The sequence below is a fragment of the Lepisma saccharinum genome, chromosome 16 (assembly GCF_977018435.1).
Source record: "Lepisma saccharinum chromosome 16, izLepSacc3.1, whole genome shotgun sequence".
NCBI classification, from domain to species: domain Eukaryota; kingdom Metazoa; phylum Arthropoda; class Insecta; order Zygentoma; family Lepismatidae; genus Lepisma; species Lepisma saccharinum.
In genome coordinates this window covers 49,408,187-49,435,808 of record NC_139244.1, presented here as the reverse complement: position 1 = coordinate 49,435,808, position 27,622 = coordinate 49,408,187, and the positions used below count along the sequence as shown (strand labels likewise).

Below are 27,622 nucleotides of genomic sequence, written 5' to 3'. Positions count from 1 at the left end.
TGCAAAACTACATGATGGATCAGAAAGAAAGGTTACAACAACAACAAATGAAAAAACACAGTGTGACCTGGTATGAAATGATGATGTATTCTAAGAAGGCTACACACACATCATTTTTCCATGCAATCGCCAAGGTGATTGAGACATTTATCAGACTTCTGGGCCAACTTGTTGATACCGTCTTAATAGAAATCATGTCCCTGCTCATAGAACCACTTCGTGTCAGCTGCCTAAACGTCATCGTCGGACGAGAACCGTGTTCCAGACAAGTGCACTTTCAGCTGGGGAAAAAGAAAAAAAATCACCACTGGGGGCCAAGTCCGGGATGTATGTATGCAGACTTACCCGTTGGTCATTCTGAATCATTTCGTCCACTGTGCCGTATTCACGTCCGTTGTTGCCGAACTTGGACGTCCACTGTGAACACTATGGCAGCTTGCCACATCCTCCCTTCCAGAGTCAAATGATCTACACCATTTCACATGTTGTCGACACACTTTCCCGATACACTTCCACAAGTTCATGATAGATAGGAACAGGAACATTCCTCACCCACAAGAAGCATATGACACTTTGCACTTCCACAGCAGACCAATTCTGCAAACATCTTGCCATTGCATCGGCTACTACGCCACTGACTGTAAGCGTAAAATTGTCGAAACTCGCCATGCATATATGACACCATCTGTTACACCTCTGGGTAAACAAATTACTTATCTCCTATTTTGTGCATTCACTGAATGCTAGTTGTAACCTTTTTTTCTGATCCATCCACGTAGTTTTGCAAACGATCACTCTCTTTGAAATTCTATAAATAAAAAACAGGTAGTCTGATCGTTGTGAAATTTTGATATGGTGCCTGTTGAAATGTGTTATACACAATTCTTAATTTTCAGATTTTTAATTGACTAAGAACCGTTCTTATCTATTTTGTGAAACAACTTTTTCTTAGTGTTGGATAGTCCTACATACAAATACACTATTGGACTTGTTTTGAAGTTCTTTGCATGTGTTTATAAAAACCATTAACATTGTCAATTCACATTGCGAAACAGATTTTTATTCAATGCAGTAAAGATGTACGTGGAACGTGGGAACACTACACATAGTGTGAAAACTGCAGGCTGTCAGCATGTGCATTGTTGCCATGTTCAACACACATCTTTACTCCATTGAATAAAAATCTGGAAAAAATCTATTTTGCAATGTGAATTAAAAGATCACAATCTGACCACTTATTTTTTATTTATAGAATTTGATTGATTGATTGAGTTGGTGTTTTAAGTCCACTTTATGCACATTAAGGCTAATTGGGACTGGACCAACAGTTTAAAGTGGGATTCGAACCACTATGTGCCTCCACTGGGTATCGAACCCAGGACCCCTTGATTACAAGACAAGGACGATACCACTGCGCCATCAGGGAGGCCCTTATAGAATTTGAAAGAGAGCGCTCGTTTGCAAAACTCTAAGAAACTGGCATTTTTTCTTACAACAATATAAAATATAAAGCATCCTTGAAAAAAAAATTACCATAAATTAATGCAGAATTGAATAAACTAAATTTTGCTAAATAAGCTAATCCAAACTTGAGTATCCATAATTTTTAATCCAATAGTAGTTACGCCAGATCAGAGGGAAAGAAACGCTTAGGCTATGGTGGCAAACATATTGTTACGACTTATTATTTAACAAAAACAAACTATAATTTATTAGAAAACATTAACAAGGGGTACCTCACTTATATTCATACATCATGAGCTTTAAGATTGAAATAATGGCATCACTGTATGTTTAAGATTCTTAGTAAAGGTTGATTAATATTGAGGATTCTGCATGTGCCATTGAACTGTATAGACTGCTTTAACCTTTTGGAGCCCAAGGCCATTTTCACATGTAACCCCCTTGATGCCCGAGCCGATTTTGAGCAAAATGCATTTCAATTAAATGAGTGTAGATTGAAGGCTAATTGCCCAAGAGAGATGAGTAATATACCGTTGTACACGGAATGAACCAGAGATTCAGACTATATAAAATTTATGCAAATTTGGCATATATGTGGTGGGGGGAAGGGAAGGGAATACTCAAAATTTCGGGAATGGGGATTCCTCCCTCCTCCCAAGAAAAAAGTACATGACAGTGTCAACATGCACATGGAAATTATCGCTGTCATGTAAGGAACACAAAAATATTTGCATTATTATCACATGACCAATGTAACGTGAGTTGTACCCCCAAAAGGAATGGTCAGCACGCCACTGATTCAAGCTTCAAAATGCAGCGGTACCTTGAAATGACTGTAGATCAGAGGCTAATTGCCCTAGAGAGATGAATGATATACCGTTGTGCGCGGAATGAATCACAGATTCAGACGATATAAAATTTATGCATATTCGGTGTATATATGGAGGGGGGAAGGGGGAATCCCCCAAAAATCATTTTTTTAAATAAAAGAAATGGGGTTTCCCCCCGCCCCCTCCAAAAAGAGGACATGAAAAGGTCAACATGCACATATAAATTATCGCTGGCATGTAAGAAACAGAAAAATATTTGCATCATTATCATATGACCAATGTAACGCGAGTTGTACCCCTGAAACGAAAGGTCTGCGCACCAGTGTCTCAAGCTTCGGTTTTCAGCTAAATGCAGGGTTAAATTGACTATAGCTCAGAGGCAAATTGCCCTAGAGAGATGAATGATATACCATTGTAAGCGGAATGATTCACAGATTCAGACTATATAAAATTTATGCACATTCGGTGTATATACGTAGGGGGAAAGGGGAATCCCCCAAAAAATCATTTTTTTTTTGACATTATTACGACTCTGTTTCAACAACCCCTCTTCCCCCTCCACCAACTTCCAACCCCCGCTTGCTCCCTCATGGAAAACATTCCTTTTGACCTCGGGTACCGATATAGAAGCATCCTTCCAATGCAGTTTCCAGGTGTGAGGGAAACTCATTGCTTTAGAACAACAAAGCCGGCCTTCCTTTGTCGGCAAAATATTTTTCTTGAAAAAAGACTCAAAAGAGAAGTTGCCTTTTTCCCGCCATTTTCATGAAAAGAAAAAACACGCAACAATCATTTCTGTTAAATACATATGTTAACAACAATATGAGAAAGAAAATTGATATTCTAGCCAAAAATAAAAAAGTTATAACGTAAAAACTACGACCTTGACAGAGCATGTCAATCGAGACGATCAGGCCCCCCGAGGGTTACATGAGAGCGTCTCAATCGAGACAAAGGGCAAAAGTTTAAAGGGCAAAAGTGAAGCCATTCACACTAGCCCATGCAGAAAATGAATTTTCATATGTGGCACTATTTATTAGTACAAATGATTGTTCAATAAAGCTTGCAGAAAGGCATTGGGAAGCATTATGAAGCAACTCAAGTTTACATATCACTCCATCATTAAGACAAACTACAAATATATACAAGGGCCATTTTCCTTGTAGTGGCAACATGTATGAGAAAGAGACATGAAAGAAGATATTTACAATCCTTCATGTAATCTCCTGCTGCTGCATGAACATGTTTCCAAACATCTGGCAGTCGTTGGATGTCATTGATAGCTTCTGTTCATGCCAGTGTGCACAGAGACCGCCCTGTGGCTAAAATGATGCTCGGGATGTCTGGAAAGAGTTTGCTCCTCAGTGGTTCCTTAATCTTGGGGAAACAAATCAAAGTCGAATGGACTTCCAACACCTCTCAACCCCATTGTTGCAGTATGTTCTGCACAACTTGTGCTGTATGATATCTTGCGTTATCGTGGAGAATGATGGGTCCTGATTGCAGGAGATGCTGTCTTTTGCACCTAAGAGCAGGGCTGATTCATGGCCACTTTCAAATGCTTTGGCCCATCTGGCAACTGTACAATATGGTAAAGCATGGTCCCCACATGCCTCGCGTAAGACCTTGTGAATTTGCCATACATTCCTTCCACGTGCAACCTGAAATTTGATGAATATTTACTGTTCTTCACACGTGAACATTGTTCAGGGTGGTATTATACACACACATCACTTTAATGTCTTCTAACTACCACATAACAGTACTATTCAGCACCAAACACCTACACACGATCCGTAGTACAAGACCCAATCGTCTTTCATCCCAGCGACAACTGACAAGCGTATAACAAGAATGTTGCCACTAGAAGAAAAATGGCCCTCATATAATAAGTTGCTTGTTGCGACTATAGAACTTTAGTCCCTTCCCAGAAAGAACTAATCGGAGAAGTGGCTTTACTTTTCTTGGCAGATCAGCATTGGAGCAAGCTTGCCACTTATATATACAGTTCAGTGACTAAATAATGTCTTTTTTTAAAAAAACTTTTAAAAAACACTAAAAATGCTTACTTACGTTTAGCGAGTAGTTCTATGTTGGTTGAGCAACGTTTTGGATTTCCTACTGTCCCCTTCTTCATCAGGGAGGCCTATGGAATGGTGAATAAACTTAACAAAGAATGTTTGAAATTGCACTTGCAGCTAAGTGGAACCTTAGATGAGATAACATGGAACCGCAAAAAGGAATAATAGGAACAAAATAAAGTGAAAATTAACAAAAATCGGAAAAGAACAAAAAGGGGAAAATAATGGAAAAAGCAATAAGGATGAGGAGGAAAGGAAAGGTAACCTATTAAATTTAACTAATTTTGAACTCCCAAAGGCTTTAATAGAAATAATGGAAAAGGGGCAAAAGTTTGCAATAGGTAATGAACGGGTTACTTAGGAAAATTTTATTATTGCGGCGGAAGAAATAGGGATAATGATAGATGATAGGGACGATAAAGCTGAAGCCAAACAGAGAATTCATGACACAATAGAAGAACAGATTAGTGGAGAAAATGTGAGGGAAAAAAGGACAAAATAGGGAGGGAATAAGACCGATGAAGGGAAACATAGAATGTATAAGAATAAATTAGAAAATGCCAAGAAATGGGTAAAAGATAATAATGTATTTGTGATTCGTTCAGATAAAGAAAATAAAATGGTTGTTATTGATAAAGAACAATACAAGAAGAAAATGGAAGAGTGCTTTTGTAGTAAGGATTATGAAGAAGTAAAACAACACCCAATCAATAAGATAAGAAGGGAAACAAAAAGGTGATTGAAACCAGCTTAACTATCCTGAGATCAATAAAAAGGAAAATGATAGAAGAATGTAAAAAAGGAAATATTCCAACAGTTTTCGGGATACCTAAGACACACAAAGAGGGCATTCCTTTGAGGCCCATTATACCAATGCTTTCGCATCCTGGATACAAATTGGCAAAAATGTTGGTAAAGAAAATTAAGCAAGTACAAGAAACAACCAAGTACAGTATCATAAATTCATGGAAATTAAAAAAAGAGATTGAAAACCTCAAAATCAATAATAACGATGAAATTGTAAGTTTTGGTGTCGTAAATTTGTACCCAAGTGTTCCTAGGGAAGGTGTGGCCGAATGTTTACAACGATGGCTGATGGAACAGGGATTAGATGTTGTGACTGCCTGGGAATATGTAAGGTGGTTCCACCTTGTCACCAAATAAAATTATTTTTGTTTCAGTGGGAAGATTTACATACAGAAAGAGGGTTTGTCTATGGGGAACCTGGTTTCTGGGATAACGTCAAGCATATTTTTACACTATATTGAGAAAACAGTCATCGAACAGGTGAAAGGGAAAATCAAATATTTTGGGAGGTATGTCGATGATACGCTAGTAATTGGGGATGAAAAAGGGCTAAATACTATGTTCCAGGCTTTGGGATAGCATGAAGATAGAATTAGGTTCACCAGGGAGAATATGGTAGATAACTAAATTCATTTTTTAGATCTCAAAATTACAAAGACAAAAAGAGAAGGACTCAGGATGGGTGTCTTTTATAAGGCCCTAGCAGGAGATCTGTATATAAATAAAGAATCAGAACATGCAAAAAGAACAAAAAGTAATGTCTTCCTAAACTTTTATATTAGAGCAAAAATACTTTGTAATCACAAAGAAGAGCTAATAAAAGAGGAACAATGGGTTATGAGGATAGGAAAAAGAAACGGGTATGATAAAAACGAAATGAAGAAGATACAAAAAAGAGCATATAAAATTTGTGATAATGAGGAAAGAAGAAGGAAAAAATAAGTAAGTAAGGAAGTAGGAAAGGAGGGAAAAGGGGGAAGATAGGAAATATAGGTATGCGGGAATTCCGTATCGTATCGAGAAAATTTCTAAAGAGTATGGTATAAAATGTGGGATGAGAGCTCCCCATAGTATAGAGAAACATTTCACCGAGTATAAGAGGCAAGGTACAGAGAAGAAAAACGATGAGGAAGAGAAAGGCATTTATAGAATAAGATGTAGTTGTAACAAAGAATACATCTGATAAACTGGTAGGAATATGGGTATAAGGTGGAAAGAACATGACAAAGATATTGAAGAGGGAGTCCCCAGAACAGGCCTCTCGGAACATACAACTTTTGTTCAATAAATACGGTGAATGAATTGCTGGTGTGCGGTGTAGTTGGTACTACTGGTTGATGGTCAGGTCAGTGAACCCCTAGGTCTGTCAGTCATCGTTCATGAAGCTGTGTGGTTGTCCAGACGTGTAGTTCGTGTGTACGCATTGTGGAAGTAAGGTGCAGTGTGGCGACGTTGTTATGGGTGAAATGGGGCAATGTATGAACGTGAAATTCTGCTTCAAACTTGGGAAAATGCCAAGTGAATTATACGACATGCTGTGCCAGGTGTATGGAAAAACTGTGTGTACGGGTGGTACAAGCGTTTCCGTCAGGGTCACCAAAATCCAAAAAGGTTAGGTGCGAAAAGTCGTGCATCAAGACAATGCTGGAGGGATCATTCATAAAGAATACCTGCCAGAAGGCACGATATTGAATGCGGCCACATACGTGAACATTTTGGATCGCCTCCTGAAGATAATCAGACGTGTGCGCCCCCAGCATACCGAAAATGGATCCTGGTATCTGCTGCACGATAATGCACGCCTCCATACCACCATAAATGTGCAGCAGTACCTGGCACAGAAGGTTGTTGTACTCCATCAGCCCCTTATTCACCAGATCTGGCTCCTGTCGATTATTTCCTTTTCCCTCGCTTGAAGAAACACTTAAAAGAACAACGGTTTTTGGACATTTCCGACATCCAACGCAATGTGAACGCTGAACTCAACCCCATCCCACAGGCTGCCTTCGCCCAAAGTATGCGAGACCTCCACATGCGTTCTCAGAAGTGACCATTGGAGGCGATTATTTTGAAGTACAATAAGCTGTATTCCTGCATACATGTACCGCCTTTCCTGCAAGTAAATCATGAAATCATTCATTCAATCTTTCGCCGTATTTATTGAACACAGGTTGTATTTTAGAGAAATCCCATAAAATAAGAAAGAGAGAGGTTATTAGGAGAGATCACAAACCTATAAGTAGAAATGTTTACGAGACTGCCTACATAGGGCATCAAGTCATTATTTGTATTAATTTTCTTCAAAATGAAATGTTGTATGGCTTAATTGTAACCCTATGGAGATGATAAATAATAACATTTGTAAGGAAAGACACAAGAAATTGAACAGGGAAGACGGAATCTGAGTTAGATCGTTTAAAAGATGGGATGAATGTAAAAAGAAAAACAGAATTGGTTTCCATGTCATGCCAGAGGTTTTCCGTGCCGCTCAGGAAACACGAGACTTCGTGTTGGATATGATGTAGGCTTCGAAGGAAAGGAGGTGAGAGGGAAGTGGAAGTGGAATACGTCGACAACTTCCTGCATTCCGAAAAGACGCAGATACCATTATGGACGATTAGAGGCGAGACGTTTTAACAGTTTAGAAGAAAACATTTTATTGCATCTTCGGGGTTGGTTAATGGCAGGGATACCGACATTGGAAGTTTTTATCAAGGCTTAGACAAGATTTACAAATCATTTTTATGTCCAAATGTACCTTTTAACCTAATCCTTGTTTTAAAATAAGTGACGCGGCATGTAGGATACTATTGCCAAGTGAAGCCTGAAAAAGGGGAAAGTAGGAACCCCGAAACATTGCTCAACCAGCATAGAACTACTCGCTAAATGTAAGTAAGCATTTTTTAGTGTTTTTTTTTTAAAAAATACATTATTTAGTTTACCACAAGTGGGTAATACGCACACATGCTATTATGTACAGTTCAATGAATACCCTGACTGACAATTCCACACAAGTTACACAGTGACAGGTAAAAATCAGGCAAAATCAGGGTTGGCTGTGGAGCTTATTTGCCAGATTAGTGGCACAGTATGCCAGAAGTCTAGGTTCGACTTCTATTTGAGCCTGTATTTTTCACTTAAACATTAAGGGGAAGAGTGACAGTTTTGCACAAGTTGTGCATTTATTTCATCTTCAGAATGGGCACTGCTACTAAAAAGAAACCTTGACTGGGCAAGAGACTTTCTCTCCATGTTGAAAGTGGAAACATTTTTTTAAGTTGATTATTAAGCTAGTCACCATGTTTGAAAAATGTGATGAATAAGTATTTACAGAATCTCATGTATTCCTTATGGGGAATCAACTTCAACTACAAGTTACAGCTAATCAAATGGGAGTTTTGACTTTTCCTACGACCAAGAAATTGTTCAACTTATCCTTTATCTGTCCATGTACCTTTTTATGCCATTGGATGTTTGATATTCTTGCGAGAACGAATAAAATAATGCTCCTGACAGCGTTGCCAAACCTGATGCACATAAGGAGCTAAATTTCACCTTTAATGGAGCTAAAGTTTACTTTCAAGGAGCTAGATTTACGAAGGCTGGATAAAGTGCTTCCTAGAGTAATTTTAGGTGTCAAATGGGTGGGGGGATGCTGCTATTACCGTTAACTTTAAAGTGATGACAATTTATGCTTTGTTTTCACCATCCAGATCTGGCGGCATCACCCATCTCAATAATCCACCGATTGTCGTATGAAATCGAAAATAAAAGATTCCCAGATAACAATATTATGTCATCTTCACATCAGCCACGGCCCCATACAAAAGTAAGGGAGGTAAGAGGGGGAGGGGTGATGCAGCCAATATAACAATATCACTTCACGTGCAAAATGAATATTCATGGCAAAAGTTGGTCTATGTGTGCCGGAGCCAGTAATGGCATCATAGTGGGGCACGAGGCCCCAGTACAAAGCCAAACGAGTCCACGAAGGAGCCAGATCTTGCTCCAAAAGAGCTAAGTTGGCAACAGTGTCACACAGGTAAGAGCCTTGCGGAAACTGTTTCTCATGCCCTTAAAGTAATACATCCCCTGTATGTGCTGAATCATAAGACTATGCTCTGGTAAGTTAAGTTAAGTGGGCTCTGTAAATACCTCCCACTAGGAATCAAAATGAGGACCTGTTGATTCAAGGCAACAGTGTTAATCACTACACTAACAGTGATGTCTTCATGTAGCTGTATGTTCATGAATGCAGGCAATTTAACTGTTTGTAGATTATCCTGGTAGCCACAGAAATTTAGAAATGTCAGTAAAAACTAGGGATAAGTATAGATAAAATGCAAATAAAAATTGGCAGATACCGAAAACTGATAATCATCTTCGGATACCTTATAAAATTGCAAAAGATCCTGAATTGTTCATTCATGCCTGAAATAAGTGAATATAACCAGATGGTTGCAATGGGTTTTGCTTTAGATACAGAAACTATGTTTATAATATTGAATAAAAATAAAATTTTATCTGTTTTTGTGATGCTCAATATTTGCTGAATTTCGTCTCCTTTTATTATTCAAATTAAATAGTTTAATATCTATTAGCAGTGTATCATATTTTTATTTTTAGTTACCAATATACGAGGTACATGTAAAAAAATAACGAAGGGCCAATATTTTTTTTTACTTGGGACTGGCAACACTGATGAAGCTGCACGTGCACGGAAGCATGCTTTAGTATTCTGTGCATGTAACAGAGGTATATTTCTCAGTGTGGAGGTGCATACGTGCCAGTGGTAGGAAGTTGAAATGGCTGCCGTAATAGAAAATGCCGCCAAATGCAAGGTGAGGTCGGTGATTAGATTCCTCAATGCAAAAGGACTGAGTGCAGCTGACATTCATCGGGAATTGTGTGCCATTTACGGACCAACGGTAATGAGTGAAGGAAAGTTAAGACAGTGGTGCCATGCTTTTCGGGAAGGACGTTCAAATGTTCATGACGACGAGCAGAGTGGCAGGCCTAGTGTTCAGACGGATGACCTTGTGCAACATGTTGATGAGAAAGTTGATCCAATCGTCGTTTCACCATTACTGATCTAGGCAAGGAGTTTCCTGAAGCCTGAAGTGTCTGATAAAACATTGCACCTAATTGTAATGGACAATCTGGGTTATCGCAAACTGTGTGGGAGGTGGGTGCCAAAAATGTTGACAAACACTCACAAAGATGAAAGAATGAAATCAGCACGTCATTTTATGACCTGCTGGGAGAAGGATGGGGATGACTTGTTTTCTCACATAGTGACTGGAGACGAAACCTGGATATCGTACGTCACTGGTGAGTCGAAGCAGCAATCCATGCAATGGTGTCACTCTGGTTCACCGAAACCGAAGAAATTCAAGCAAACACCATCACATTGCAAAATCATGGCAACCCTGTTTTGGGACCTAAAAGGTGTAATTCTCGTGGAATTCCTGGAACCGGGATGAACCATCACAGCAGATGTGTATTGCCAAACACTTTCTAATCTGCGGCGTGCCATCCAAAGCCGGCGAAGAGGATTATTACGGTCTGGAATTTTGCTTATTCATGACAACGCCCGCCCACACACAGCTGACCATACTTTTGCGACAATTCAAAAATTCCGATGGGAACATTTTAATCACCCATCATACAGTCCTGATCTTGCCCCAAGTGATTACTTTTTGTTCCTTCATCTCAAAAAGTGGCTTGCTTCGCAACGTTTCTCAAGACATCAGTTCTCGACTGGCTGAGATCCCAGGCTGCAGATTTCTATGCAAAGGGTCTACATGAACTTGTTCCATGGTACCAAAAATGCTTGGAGCATCATGGTGACTATGTAGAAAAATAGCCAGGGTATGCACTTGTATAGAATCAAAAAAAAAGAAAAATTCTCGTTTGATTTTATTCTCTGTAATAACCAATTGCCTCCCCCCCTTTTTTACATGCCCCTCATAGTATAAATGGCACACAAAAATAAAATAAAAGAAACCCTCCTCACTTTCTCTCTGGATTTCAAGTTTGCGTGGATTCTTCTCATCTTGGTTGAGCTGCACTCATACACCGATACACTTATTTTACTTTACAAATTAGCTTCTAATATTTACATATTCAGTTCACATTAACACATTGCTGCAGCATTGAAGTAACAAAGGGCTAAATAAAAGTTTTCTCTCCTTACAGTCCTATGTTCCTTTGAGGCACCAGGACAAATATCTGGATGATGTGAATGACAGGTATGATGTATTGAGGCCAAAGAGAAGAAGAAATGGCTTTGAGGATATACTAGATGATTTGGACCATAAGAATGATATTTTAGATTGCCTCAACTATGAAGAAAGGAGAGGTTTTGTAAGTATTTCATCTAGTTTTGTCCCATACAAAAATTCAAATGACTTTAAATTGTATTATCTTTCAGGACTTCAGAGACCATGCAACTCTAATTTGGTCACTTATAACTAGACGTTCGGATTTTAGGTTTTTAACCTATTTTTTTTCCTTTATAGGTATGTAAGAAATAATAAGTTATGTTAGCGTTTCGTTATAAAACACAAAACCTGACGAAGTTTTATAGTGCCTAAAAAAACCTATTTTGCTTGTTAGAACCTATTTTAGGTTTATGAGCCTAAATCAAGCCTTTTTTAGGTTTTTATATATTTTTAAAGGTTTTACAGGATTTTTATGTCACGCTGAGGCATTTGCTTTGGTCACGAAAAGATTAAATGAATAACGTGTTTGAAATGTAATCTCTGTCGATTTCCCTTCCTCCAAGTCCATGATGATTTTTCAAAGCTCTAAACAAAGCAAAATGTCTGGTGCCACTGTTACCTGTACAATCCAAAGTCGTCTGATCTGTGTGGTCCTGCTCACTGCTCACTTTCATGTCAGTTTGGTGTTTTTAAATCAATTTTGGGTTATATTCACATTTTTAAAACCAAAATGTAATTTTATATACTGCTTTTTCACCTTTATAACAGCGAAATTTTATTTTATTTACCACTTTTTGAAACCGAAATTTACTCTGTTTTTGTACCGAAATTTTGCTTTTTTATTTACCAAAAGTATGTGCCTCTAATAATGGCAGGCACATATATTTGTGGTAAAGAAAAATCTATAAGAAAGTGGACTACATTTTAGTTTCAAATTCTGTTTGAGATCTCAAATTTGATTTGGAAACTTTTTTTTTGGAATGTGTAGAAGTAAACATCTCAAGGTTCTGCCTGCCAGTAGAGTAAATATAAAATTTACTGATACAAATATCTGATATTCTACTGATCCAATATAAAATTTCAAATAAAATTTAAATGAAATGACAAATTTTGCATGAAGAAATTCACCCACTTACTTCATGTATGTAACCAAGCCTTTACCTTAGGAAAGGAAACGTTGTATTTAGACATATCCTTTACAAAACCAGGCTACATGGCATACTTTTATGTTCATTAAAAAATAACAAAATGAAATAATGTTGCACTAAATTGCTGGATATTTATGTTGCTAGAGTAACAATTAATTTCTCCCATTCCTATAACATATTAAAATACCTTATTTCTGGAGCTGTTGTAGTACTAATTCATATACCCATATATTGATTCCAAGACCAATACCCACACATTTCTAAGCATAATGTAACATTACAACCTTACCAATGAACAACAGTTTTGATCTAAAATATTTTTAGGTACATTTTTGTTTTTATTGCAATATTTAAAATAAATTTTTCATTCCTCATTCCTCATTTTGCTACATGATGAAACTATTTTCCAGATTGATTCTCATGTCACCCAAGGATAAATTCAAAGAATTTTCAATAGCTCCATACATTCCCTGTCAACATAGGTGCATATAAAAATCCTCACTAAAATAATATTTTTGAACAAAGAAATATAGGACAAGTAAGAAATTTTAAATTTGTTGTGGACAAACAAACTATGCTTCAGTTTGATATATTGAGTATTACCAGCAGTTACAGTAGAAACTGTGTATTAAATACTCTAGGAAAAGAAGACATGCTTTGAACTATTTTCATGTAGAAAGCTACTGCAGTATGTGGCTATTGGAATTTACGAGGGTTGCTCAGAAAGTAATGCTCCACTTCTTTTTCTTGGATACTATTTATTCAAAATGTATGAAAATTACTCACAATATAACTGAAGGTTTCCTTTACACATGTTTTTTTCCTACATAATCTCCATCTATGCCAGCACAAAACAGGGGTATGAATTCCTTCCCTGTACCAGCTCGTGTCACCGTGGCCGATCATGCAGCTCCATTTCTCCTCTTCCTGAAGCCTTAACTCCCTACACCAACAGTGCTTCTATCAACCACAGAATTTCCATACACAGCACACAGCCATTTCTGAATGTTTTCTACACTTGCTTTCTCACAGATGCCATTTTCACAGACCACTATCAGGCACTATATGCAGTGATCAGAACGCTACATTTTAAAAGTAGCTTCGCTACAGCTACAGCTACTCTTCCAAAATGTAGCTTCGCTACAGCTACAACTACATTTTCCAAGAAGTAGCTCGCTACGCTACTCCTGTTCGCTACTCGCTACTTCGCTACTTTTTGCGCTACTTCTGCATAAAAAAATGAAAACAACCATATGGGTATTAAAAAAATCCCCTTCTACTGGTAAATAGATTCTGTTATTTATTATCATGATTCCAGTCATTCGATAATGTTGATAGCAATGTTACTTCTGTTACTTATTTTTACTATAGTTTTTGAGAATACCATACCTATGCAAGTGGCATATCAATTCAAATTTGATATATGGATATTGCAATTAGGGTGTTACCCAAATTAATTATTACAACTATACACAAATAAAATTTGGTAGGATTACGTATTTATATTCACATCAACATATTTTCCTTGAGAATAAATATTTCATTTTTATAGACTGATATAAAGTCAGCATTTTGAATGAAAAGTACCTGGAGCCCTTCGACTACAAAAGGGCCCCAGGTTCGATACCCAGCGGAGGCACATAGAGGTTAGGATCTTGTCTCGATCAGCTTATCTATGCATAAAATGGACTCAAATACAAAAACTAGGAAAGACGCCAAGCTGGGAGGATGAGATCCTCCTGCTCCTCCATTCCCCACACTGCTCATCAGTCATCATTCTTCCTCGTTCTCACAATTAGCCGAAAGTGGGAGAAAGCTACTATAGATAAGAGAATAATTAAGTAAACCATTCATCCTCATTGTCATGATTGAGAGAAGTGGAAGATTAGATGAGGAGGTATGCAGAAGAGGACAAATGGTTGGTGGACTATATCAAAGCATTCGAAGATTAATATGGAACATTGATGTACCTATGAAATTCAAGAAGGTAGTATACAACACATACTATGTGCCAATAATTACATATGGAGCAGAGTCTTGGACAATGACAGAGAGAGACAAAGTAAAGATGCAGGCAGTGGAGATTAAATTTTTAAGGAGTCTTTTGAGGAAGACTAGAAGGGATAGAATAAGAAATGAGGAGATCCGACAGACAGTGGGTGTAGTGAAGCTTCAGGACAGATAGATCAGGCACAGATGAGATGGTTCGGACACATGAAGAGGATGGATGCAGAAAGACTACCAGTAAGAGCTTAAAATGCACAAGGAGCGGGAATAAGGCCAAGGGGGGAGACCAAGATGTCGGTGGAAAGAGCAGATAGTGGAGAGTGTTAGGAGAAGAGGACAAGATTGGATCAGCTTGAAAAGAGAGGAGTGGTGAAAGACCAGGAAAAAATGGAGAGGCTTTACTTTTATGCCGACCCAGCCAGAGGCAGGAAACAGCGAAGGATGATGATGTCATGATTAGCAAAAGTTACAGAAAAGTGACGCAAAAGTAGGAGAAATACATACATTTAAAAACTATGTACATTAACTAAAGGAAATTGTCGTTTCTGCAGGAAAGTCAATGACTCGTACATACTTTTTGCAATATGATGAAATTATTGAGGGAACTGTCGTGTAAACCTGAGTGTTCTAAACGTATTGTAATTTTAAAATTTGTGAACAAATACTATCGCGAACATAATTGTAATTCCAGAAACTCTATCATTCTTGTAACAATAATTTCTTGCTGGTGAGATCCTATATACTGACGATGGATGATCAATGCTGTTAACGTACTGAGCCATTTATTGCTGGCACTATTCCCTTGTCAGTGGAAAATCCATCGCTCGTTTTTGCACTGCAAGTTCTGTCTTACACAGCAATTAATGACATTTTGGTGTCTCTTACACCATGAATATCCACAGGATTTGTTCCGGGGGTGACGCAAACGAGGCACTTTTTTCGAGCTGCTAGCAGGAATATATTCATATATGTCAGTTAGTTATCTGGATATCTGAATTATTCAGATACTAATTAAATAAATTACGCAGATATACATATATATAATCTACAATCTAGATAATCTGTATCTCCATGTAATAGACTGTCTTTATGAACCTCCTGCAAAATTAAGGGTTATTGTCTATTTTTTCTAACGCTGTTGCCACATTCAAAATTCACCTCAAAATGCTGAGAAAAAATGTAGCTGTAGCGAAATTTTCGCTACAACTACAGGAATTTTGTAGCTTCGCTACCGCTACAACTACAATTTTCTAAATGTAGCGTCGCTACAGCTACAGCTACAAATTTTGTAGCTAGCTACAGTAGCGACGCTACAAGTAGCTCGCTACTTCTGACCACTGACTATATGTCAGACAACCATGTACTTATACACATGTGGGCATTAAACTACAATGTTGCTACCCTTCCATTTGCACACTGCTCACTCCATTCCGGAATGAGCCGGTCCCAGGGCGGAGTGGTTATCACATCGGGCTATGATGCCAGGGGTCCCAGGTTCAAATCCCAGCCTGGATTGTTCTTTGTGAGTTCCCTTCATCAATTTCATCACATCATCACTCATCCCCATCTTCGCAAATTAGCCAAAAGTGGCACAAAAAGCGAAGTAAAATAAAGCAAATCAAATAAAGCAACCATTCCAGAATGGGGAAAAAATGTGGGGCATTACTTTCTGAGCAACCCTTGTACCATTTTCTTGTTGCAATTTTTTGGGTTCTGTTTGGTAGATATTAGGATTAATACATAATTACTAATTTCACTATAATTATGTATTATTTATGTTATCATTGTTAGGAATTTTTTTAAAAAATATTTGTTAACCATTAGTCAGTACAGTGGAACTCCACTTTTCTGTTCCTGCATTATACATTTTTCTACTTAATACGTTCAACCAATCAGGCCCCAGTAAAAGGCCATGTTAAATAATAGGATGTTCACATCAGTGTTCTGTTGACCATGTGACTTCTCCCTCCTTTTTCTAGCTTGTGCAGATTTTTCATTCACCACGTGCAACTTTCAACTTCCAGAGGTTAGGTTTTTCATGCAAGAGGATGGAGAGAAGTGGCATGGCTGATTGAGGGGGCACAAGTTGCATCTGTCGCACCTCCCTTGATGGACAGAAAGGAAAAAAAACACACTTCTTGCATTCCTCATCAAGATGAAATTGACCGATCCTTCTGCCTCCGCAAAAATCTACAAGATCTCATGATTGGCGAATAAGCACACTGTTGCCAAACTGATTGTCACTAAATGCTGCTTTCCCTAGAATTTGGACACAATATAAGAGTGTACTGAGGTGTCTTTGTTTGCTCTGTCACTGTTATTTAAATTGATTTTTAAAAATAAATATATTTTATCCTTTTCTTACAGATACAGGAATCTGATGATCCCTTATGGTATATGAAGCAGCCAAAATTAAGCAAAGATGTTGATGAAACTCCTGTACATAAATTTTACAGAAGAAAAATGTATTAAGATCATCACCAGTAAGGAGAATTTTCTGCAGGTGAGCTTTACACAAGTAATTGAAATGAATAAATAAAATGTGTTGTCTGATGAGGACTTGCAGTTAAAACTTTCATAGATGTTTCATGTAGATAAAATTTAACCCCCAAGTATATATTCCCATATTTGGCATTTTTCCTGTGTAAATGCCGCAGTCCAAGCCCTGGCAAAATGCCATGTTAAATCATATGTTATCTACCTCGATCTGTTCTTTGACGAAGGAAAGTCAGAAGTTTGGCTCTGTTGGTCAGTGGTAGAGAATTAGCACCAAAAGTTGAACCAAATTTTCACCTGTAAATTATAATACTGTGTTTCTGTTGTACAACATGTACCCTAGTTTTGAAAGGAAAAAGTGACAAAAGAATTGGATCTCTTGTATAGGGTGTAGCACAATCCAGGTTCAAGAAATGGCTTAGTTGTGGGTTGTAAAGATGTTGCTATGTCGATCTAGAGCAAATAGCATCATACCTATTCAGTGAGTTATCCGTAGCTATGTGAATCAAGACGGAATATCATCTTGTGTATAGAAGGACCAAACCATGCAAACTCCCCTCCTCTGTCCCCTATATTTAACATCCCAAACCTTTCTGTAGTAGAAATAAGCAAGATCAAGATGGAAGACAGTGTGAGTAATGCACAGGATGCAATTGATTTAAATCACTATTAAGATATGATTTATAGAATAATGTACATAACAGGGTTCCTACGCATCCTGGAAAACCTGGAATTTTAAAATATTCCTTCCAGGCATGGAAATGTTATGAAATTTCATATTTTTCCAAGCTGTACCTGGAATTTTGGAGATTGTCCTGGAAATTCCTTAGCCCCGTTTTATTTGTATGAATTACAATAAGTTTTCATTTAAAACAGGCCAGTGTCATGACAGTGGTTTATTTACTTATGTCACGTTGCTGTGTACTGTATTCATAGTTTTGTGATAAGTTTTATTTTTGTGATTGAAGTATAATACCCTGCATTTTTGTATCGCTCAGAGGTAGAAAATATGATGATAATAATAATGGTTAAGAAAAAGGGTTTGCTATCCTAAATATTCCAAGTTTTCTAAGGATATTATTCTTGTTTATTTAAAAATCAAAGAAGGTAGAAAAATTCAAAATTTTCGCTAGTTTCATAGCATCATCAGTGTGAGAAGAAATAGACGGAACCGGAAGTTGGGGCACTGCAGAGTTGCCAGGTCCCCATCAAAGAAGAAGCGGTGCGTAGAACGAAAAAAACACTGTTTCGTCACCAGGCTCGTCGTAAACTGTGAGTGTGTAGGAAGAGTTGGGAGGGCGGGAGGGACGGGATGGTTTGGGGGGGAAGGTGGGTGAGGGATGGGCATTACTGGGTGGCCTTGTTCAGGCCAGGTGGAGTGGTTGCACTCATGGCCGATATATAGGCCCTTTCCCATCTTTTGCGAACAGAGGTGTTGGCTGGTTTGGGTAGGAGATGGATGATCGCTACCCGGAAGCAGTCGTTGAAACTGATGTTGTGGTGGTTGGTGTGGACGGCGACAGTGAAGTCCAGGTTGTGGGTGGAGGAGCGGTGGTTATTGATGCGGAGGTTGAGGGCTGTTGATGTTTCCCCCAGGTAAAAATCACCACAGATGTTGCAGGTGAGGATGTAGATAAGGTTTGAGGCATGGCAGGTCCCTTTGGGATGGAGGGTAAATTTGCCAGTGGCCGTGTGCACCTGGAGGGTGTGAGAAGTGATGAGGATGGGGCAGGTCTTGCACCTGGGGCGGTTGCATTTATGAGCAGGGGGGTGTTGGATGTGTGGTGAAGGAGTGTTGTGGACCAGGATGTTTTGGAGGTTGGGGGGGTGTTTGAAAACCACCCTGCGTTTGTCGGGAAATATGCTTTTGGTTTCAGGATCACTGTGGAGAATTGGGAGAAGAGAGTGCAGTGTGTGCCTGATTTTGTTGAGGTGGGGATGATATTGGGTGATGAGTGCCGGTGGGTTGGTGGCAGCAGGTTTCTTGGTGGTAGTGGTATGTGAGGCAGCTCGCGATATTTGCTTGGTGACCAGGATGGAGGGATATCCACGGTTAACCAGGGCCAGGTGTAGGCGGAGGTTATAATTCTGGCGGGAGGTGGGTGAAGTGTTCAGGCGCTGTCCCCTGAGGGCCAGAGAGAATGGAATTGCTTTTTTGGTGTGGAACGGGTGGGAGCTGGAGAAGTGTAGGTATTGCATGTGGTTGGTGGGTTTTATGTGGATGGAGGTAGTCAGGTGTCCTCCCTCGATGTGCACGTCCACATCCAGGAAGGTGATCTGGTTGGGGGAGTGCATCCAGGTGAATTTTAGGGAACGGAAGTGGTTAAGTTCGTCCAGGAAAGCTGACAAGGATGGTTCTCCATGTGTCCAGAGCATGAAGATGTCGTCGATGAAGCGGAGCCAGAGGAGGGGTTGGAGGGGTTGGGTAGCCAAAAACTCTTGCTCAAGTTTGCCCATGAAGAGGTTTGCATAGGATGGGGCCATTCTGGTACCCATGGCTGTACCTCGGATCTGTAGGAAATTTTGGTTTTCAAAGGTGAAGTTGTTACAAGTGAGGACAGGGTGGGCTAGGTGGGTCAGGAAGTTGGTGCTGGGGTTGTGAGGTTTGGGTCTGCTATTGAGATAGAATTCTATGGAGCGGAGGCCATGGGAGTGAGGTATATTGGTGTAGAGGGAAGTAACATCGATGGTGGCAAGGATGGTATTTGGGGGCAATGGTGGAAGGGTGCTGATTTTCTGGAGGAAGTTGTTGGTGTCACGGAGGTAGGAGGGCAGGGCTTTCACAAGAGGCTGGAGATGGGAGTCAACAAAGGCTGAGATTCTTTCTGTGGGTGAGTTTGATTTTTACTTAGCCCTTTTGGCCCTCCTTGCTTTTATCCATTCTTGTTTATTTGTAATACAAAATGGCCAATTTTTATAAACTTATATATACTTGTGTTTATTTTTTCTACCTTTGTATTTTTTCTGTATTATTGTAAAAATTAAATAACCTTCATTATACTAAGAAATGAAAGGTGTGGAAAGGAGCAGGTGTAGGGGAGTTAGGAGCCTGCATTAAAAAAAAAAATAGAACTTTTTTTTTTAATAAAAGAAAATATGTAATGATGTGTATTTGGCCATGCTTACTTTCTACACTTGTCCTGGAGCAATTGTAGAAAATCCTTGAAAAGTCCTGGAAATGTCCTGAAAAAAATTGCATGATTTTGTGTAGGAACCCTGCATAAGTAATTTGTAGATATCAGAATCACTTGTGGTGAAAGTACATTAATCGTTCAATGGTGTTGATTAGGCTTTTAGATACTCGAACATTTACAAATAAAAGGAAAGGCTTGCGAACAAAATATATGTATTGATGGGGTGAAGCTCATAGGTAAGGATAATGTAACATTTAAACTGTAAACACACTAAATTTCTGGTGCTTTAAAACTCAATATTTTTCATAGGTAAAAATAGCAAATGTTTTGTGTAGAATAATAAATAGTGTTGTTATCATTAAACTAAATAAACATGGCAGTTGAAAATATTTTGTATATTATAATTTTAAAAATTACCAAAATTCAGGTACAAAGACTAAAAATATTTTAAGTCAGAGGTGGGCTAGTTGGTAGGGCGTTTGACTGCCATGCGGGAGACCCAGGTTCAATTCCAGGGGTGGATGATCTAAGCTGACTTTGTCCCCACAAAATGCAGCTCTGGGGCTCACTCAGCCTCAAATCAATGGGTACCTGAGGGTCAACCCTGGGGGTAAAGGTGACCGGAGCATGGTGTTGATTGCATAACCTCCAAAATGGCCAAGATCGAGAATGTGTGGGGACCAACCCCCACATCCCCTAAATGTGCCTTCATGGCTCAGTGATATATGTACGGGGATAATTTACCTTACCTAATTATATCGTACATACAAAATGTTTTGTTTTTACTGGAAGAAAAGTTACTGGAATTTTTAGGGCTGAACTGATACTGATGTATCGGCATCGGTTGATTTTCTTTTAATGATACCATCCGATACCAAAGATTTTCAGTGGCTAGAAGAGCGGGCAAAGGCAACGGCTTGTCTCAACATTTGTCCATTTTAAAAGTTTGCTCACCCTTCCTTGGGACAGATTGGGAGACCAGCACAAGAAGTTCCATAGATTTTTCTAGATACACCGGATAAAACCCCACCTTCCTGGGAAGCAGATGGCAAGATCAAAGGCATGGGTAAGTGAAAGCTGAAACTAATCGTGACTATGAAGACATGTCACTGTTTAGTTAGCGCTGTGGGAAATAAACCACTCATTGCCAATTCTTGCTTGAAGCTCGTGGTGGTAAGATAGATGAATGTTTTTAACCCCCGCTGCACTAATGCTGGATCAGGTAGTTGCGGAGTTCTTGGACAATAGGGATGAAGGTCACTGTGAAATTAGCTTTGTTTTATGCGAAAGGGAATCACCAATTTATACTTATCCTCTTCACTTCTGTCTTCGTGTGACTGCCGGTAACGGCCAATGGTGGCTATTTATTTCAGCCGAAAGCCGACCCCCGTGGCAGAGTGCTTAGCACATCGCGCTACGATGCCAGGGTTTGAATCCAGGCCTGGGCATGGATGTTTGGGAGTGTCCATTCATCAATTTCATCACATCATCACTCATTCCAATCTTCGCAAATCAGCCAAAAGTGGCACAAAAAGCGAAGTAAAATAAAGAAAATCAATCAATCAATTTCCGCCGAGATTAGAATGAGAATGCATACTAAGAAAGATAAGCTCTTCGGGACTGGACCTACATTTTAAAGTGAGACCCAAACCACTATGTACCTCCACTAAGTATCGAACCCGCAATCTATTGATTACAAGGCGATGATGACACCTTCGGAGAGCCCCTCTAAAGATTAATGTACACCACTACTTCCAATAATGTACATAAAATATTTATCAGGAACCCTACTTTTCATCAAATGGACGTTGACGTACCATCATTCTTTTTGTTATTCAATAAATATTCATTTTTTTTTACTTCTTTGACATAAATGTCCTTGCCATGACTTGTTTTTACATAAATTTTCAGTCTTACCTACATGTAAGGTAGATGATGAATATTTGCTGTCATATCTCTGATTTTATAGCATCTTTTTAATATGTATGTAATAACAATATTTTTTAGTCAACAAAATAAGTATTAACGTTATCTTTCTTCCGTTTCTTAGTCTGTGCTTACATACAGCAATACTCCATTAAAATTAAGTACTATTTAATTAATTTTCTTATTATTACAAATAATTATATTAACGTATTAAATAGAAACAATTTTATTATTATATTTCTGAGACACTTGGCTTGGACTGGCTCCCCAATTTACACATTTCTAAATATGTGCCTAGTGATGTGACGAGTTATATGACTCGGTAACTTGCCTTTGTTATTTTGTACTGAAATTATACAAGTATCGGTATCGGTCATGATATCGGTATCGGCAAATGGTGGTATCGACTCAGCTCTAGAAATTATTATTATTATGTAGTTTCATTAATACACCCAAGTAACTTTTGCAAATTACCAGAGGCCTCTCCCATGGTACAGTGGTAGCGTCATCGCCTTGTAATCAAGGGGTCCCAGATTCGATACCCAGTGGAGGCACATGGTGGTTCGGATACCACTTTAAACTGTAGGTCCAGTCCCGATTAGCCTTCCTGTGCATAAAGTGGACTTAAAACACCAAATCAATCAATCAATCCAAATTACCAGAGTACAGTACCAGAAAGAGAAAAGTATATTTACACATATATTTTTTATTTGCTTTCATCAAACTGTTCAAACATTTACCAGAAAACACCTTTCACATAAAATAACAACAACATATATCTATACGTACTGTGCTAAAAATCATGCAAGCTTGTTTTTTTAAAAAAAAAAAACAAATAATCATGATGTTTATGCACCCTGATTTGTAAACATATGAAGGTACACTACCGACAAAAAGTTTAAGACCACCAGGAAAAAGTGCCAAAAAGCAGTAGAAATGAATGTATTTTGTAATTAATGTACAAGAAACAGATGTAAGAATCTGCTTGGCAATATACAGTACAAACATACCGTAGGTACATCCACTATACATACTAATGTCATCTCGTATTTTGCTTTCATCAATATGTCCGCCATGGGCCTTAATGACAGCAGCGCAAACACGTGGCAAGGGCTCCAATAGTTTGTGTAGATACAATGGTTGAATGTTACGCCAGGCATTGTTGAATTCCCATAGCTGTTGAGTATTGCTGGGTAACTTCTTCCTGATGTCCCTATCGATTTGGTCCCATAGCAGTTCAATTGGTGAAAGATCAGAAGACTGTGGTGGCCACGTCATTAGAACTAATGACCTTGTTACCTTGCGTTCCAAATACTGCGATCACAATTTGTATGTATGTTTGGAATCATTATCTTGTTGAAAAATTAATCCATTACCAACAAGACGACGACCAGAGGGGATGGCATGGTGCACCAATATCTGATGATACCCTTCTTTTACCAATGTTCTCTGTTTTATGAAGGTCCCCCATCTGGTTTCCGGCAAAACATCCCCACACCATTACACTTCCACCCCCATTGTTTCACTGTGGGAATAAGACACTCTTCTTTCATTCTCTCGCCGACCTTTCGACGCACAAAGGTTCGCCTATTCATGCCAAATAATTCATATTTGGATTCGTCGGTCCAGAGTACCCGTTTCCAGTTATCCACAGTCCAACCTTGGTGCATTTTAGCCCAGGCCAATCGTTTCGTCTTGTTCACACGTCGTAACAATGGCTTTCTAGCAGCTACTCTGCCATGCAGCCCTTCTTCGCGCAACCTATTCTTCACCGTTGACATAGACACAGGCGTCACTCTGCTGTTATTCAGGGAAGCAGCGATGACTGGTGCTGTTAGGCGCCTGGTCCGTTTGCTAGTTACAGCAATATATGAGGGTCACTATTTATATTTTGAGCCTAACAATGAAAAAACAGGAATTTGGCATTGAAAACTGCTTTATTGTTTTTCGAAGTATTCTCCTTTATGGTCAATACACTTTTGCATTCGTTCGAACCATTTGTCAAAGCAGATTTTCCAATCTTCTTGAGACACCTCCATAATATGGTTTTTGAACGCATCAACGGCATCTTCCGCCGACGAAAATCGTTGTCCACGCAATTTATTCTTGACATTCGGGAACAAGAAGAAGTCATTGGGTGCCAAATCAGGACTGTATGGCGGATGACCCATCAATTCGATTTTTTGACTGTTCATAAAGTCGGTTGTTAGACGAGATGTGTGACAGCTGGCATTGTCTTGATGAAGAATGATCCGAAGGCGTTTGTTTGTTTTCCGTATTTGACCGAAGACCTCTGGCAAACAAATTGTTGTGTACCATTCAGAGTTGACCGTTCTACGTTCCTCTAAAGGCACAGTTGCCACATGACCAGTTTTCCCGAAAAAACAGGCGACCATTTGTTTCGATGTGCTTCGAGTGCAAACAACTTTTGTTGGATTGGGTTCATCTTGAAACACCCATACAGTCGACTGCTGTTTACGTTCCGGCTCATATGCATATATCCATGATTCGTCGCCTGTTACAATCTTATATACGTCTTTTGAAGCACCACGATTGTATTTATTGAGCATTTGTTTGCACCAATTGACGCGAGCGTCTTTTTGAGTTTTTGTCAAATTTTGTGGGATCCAACGAGAACATACCTTTCTCACAGCTAAATGATCATGTAATATTTTATATATGCTGGTGGAACTAATGCCTATGGTTGCCTCAATCTCACAGTATGTCACATGACGATCTTGCAGTATTAGGTTTTGCACAGCATCAATGTTTTCTTGAACAACAACTGATTTTGGACGACCTTCGCGAATCTCGTTGGTGAGAGAATGGCGGCCACGATTAAATTCGTTATACCAGTGTTTCACAGTGGCAAAGGATGGGGCTTCATCGCCAAATGTGGAAGTAAGTTGATCGATGCACTCTTGTCTTGATAATCCACGTCGAAAATCGTAAAAAATCATCGCACGAAAATGTTCACGAGTTAATTCCATTTTATTGTTGTCGTGCAATCTCCAAGGCAACATAAACAACAGAAATGAAGCTATTGACAAAACATTTGAAGTACGTTATGGTCAATAATTCCAGACGATTCCGTGCAAACGTCAAATCGTGCCTAACTTCAATCAGTGTTGCCAAGGCTCAAAATATAAATAGTGGCCCTCGTATCTATCGTCAGCTGCAGACGTTACACGAGCTCTTCCACTACGTGCACAGTCAGAATGACTGTTGGTTTTACGGTATCTGTCTAATGCACAATGAACACCAGTCTTGGAAACATTTAGTTTTCTTGCTATTTCGCGTTCCGAATAACCTTCATTTTTCAGTGCACATATCACAGCATGCTTTTCAACCGAATTCGCCGGTTCCCCACGATGACGGACCATTTCACACAGCTCCACTTACCTTGCAAACCTCACACACAATAATGGGCTCGCAATGTCGCCTGCATGAAAAGCAACTGACCTTGAGCCACTGATAACGATGCACATGAGGTTGGCTACCGTACTGACCGGTGTCCCGCACACAGCTGCAATGTTGCCAGCTTCAGCAACATTTTTGTCACTTTCCATTTTGCCAACCACATGCTACACATTCGGAAAAAAATTGGTTTCGCGTCTTGCGAGGTTAAAACTAGACTACATTGCATTTTCCATGTTTATCATCGTCACGTCTTTCTTGGACAGGAACCGTTGGTTCCATACAACACTCCATACTGATTTTTTGGCCGTTTTTCATGGTGGTCTTAAACTTTTTGTCGGTAGTGTATAACATACTAGAAATATAAAACAGAAAATATATCCATTGTGACTATAAGTAACAAGAGCAAATGGAAACTGTGTTTGTTTACCCTCTTGAATATTATGTGATAGATCTTATAAAATGGCTATAACTCTTCAACCACTGCTTTTTGTTGAAATATTTCACTTTTGCATGTAATAATGAAATCAAAAGAACATTTAGCATTACATGTCCTCATAGAGTGGTGTTTTGTCATGCTTCCCTGTAAATTTGGTCCATCTAGCACCCATAGATTCCAGATTTTTTCCATAGGCTGGCAACACTGCCACTCTTATACATTGTTGTTATTTTTTCTCCCCAAGAAGTGTCGACCTATTTTCAACCCAAGTTTGCTTGATTGTAGTAATGTACTACTTGGAAAATTTGCTTAGAAACATGGAGAAATTCTGAAATTATGTGCTTGAATTGTATGTTTGTGTTGGAATAACCTTGCAGAGACATAACACTTTTCTAATTGTGTTTTTCAGGAAAATTATGTACAACAAAATGCAGCCTTTTCCATGTGGCCTAACTAGAGTCAGTTGCTGCCTCTACACACAAGGTTCCATTCACATCCAAATATGGAACTAGAGATTGCAATCATACATAGATACATGCTAGAATAACTTGCATTTGATTAAGATGAATTATAAGATCTCAACACTTGTAAAATAAACAAAGAAATATAATGTTTAATAAGTTGCACAGAGCACATTTCATATTATATTTGTATTATTATCTGTTCTTTTTTAAAGAAATAAATGTATATTTTTGTTTTCTTTAGTGTGTTCATTTGGCAAAAAGGCATATTTTTCTATAGTTAAATTATTGTTATATGTATTTACAGTATTACCACATGATCACAATTTCCTCAAAAGTATAGTAACCAGTTAATTGCCTCACAATAAAATTTATATCCTCCACTCCACAAATGATTTCACTGCTTGATGGGAATATTGATACACAGATATACAACAGGGTGTCTACCAGTCTGGAAAACCTGGAAATCTTGGAAAAGTCAGGAAAATTTACTGTGTTTCTGGAGAAATCAACATTTTTGTACTATTACACAAAAAGTAGGTTTTTGAACAAAGAAAAAAAGGACAGGCTAGAGATTTTAGATTTGTTGTGAAGAAACTATAGGCTACTTCAGTTTGGTATACCTAGTGTTACTGGTATTTACAGAAGATTGTGCATATTAAATACTCTAAAGTAGTTTTCACGTTCAGAAGACACAACGGCGCTTATGGAGAAACCGCACAGTGTTGCCAATACAGGGCTAGCTCATGTCGCCGGGAAATGAGCTTCCTTTACAATGAAGGTGTATAATGATATATTTTGTCACGTGTTGGAAAGCCTTTCAAGGGTTAATATGGTGTCTATGTGAAAGGTGATCTTCATTTCAGTATTAATGTCGACAGTAATGTAAACAAGAACAACGTGTATTTGCGACAGCACTAATGTTGCTCACAACAGCAGCATTGGAAATAATTGTCAATTATTAAATTTAAGTAATTGCAATTCTATTATAACAAACTGCATGAAGTTAATATTTTTTACTGAATGGAAATAAAATAACAACTCGAAAAGTTGGTGGTGATTAGCCGGAATGCTGCAGTGAGTCAGCTCAAGATGGCCAGACAACGTCTCCTTACTTCGCGTGCGGTTCGGGTTAAAAAGAAACTCCAAATGCATGGAAGTAATATTTCTGGGAACCTTTGAGTGGTT

At 38.7% G+C, this 27,622-nt stretch overlaps 1 protein-coding gene across 3 annotated transcripts in view; it reads left to right on the top strand.

The window, feature by feature from the left end:
- Nucleotides 1-26,672, top strand: part of LOC146000070 (uncharacterized) — an 86,063-nt gene extending 59,391 nt beyond the window's left edge. For all 3 annotated transcript variants that reach the window (XM_083137397.1, XM_083137396.1, XM_083137398.1), the window contains exons 12-14: nt 11,381-11,548; nt 16,929-17,064; nt 26,383-26,672. In XM_083137397.1, coding sequence (XP_082993523.1) covers nt 11,381-11,548; nt 16,929-17,033 — 273 coding nt within the window. In that variant the 3' untranslated portion in view covers nt 17,034-17,064; nt 26,383-26,672. The remainder of the gene's footprint in view (nt 1-11,380; nt 11,549-16,928; nt 17,065-26,382) is intronic.
- Nucleotides 26,673-27,622: the final 950 nt, after the last annotated feature.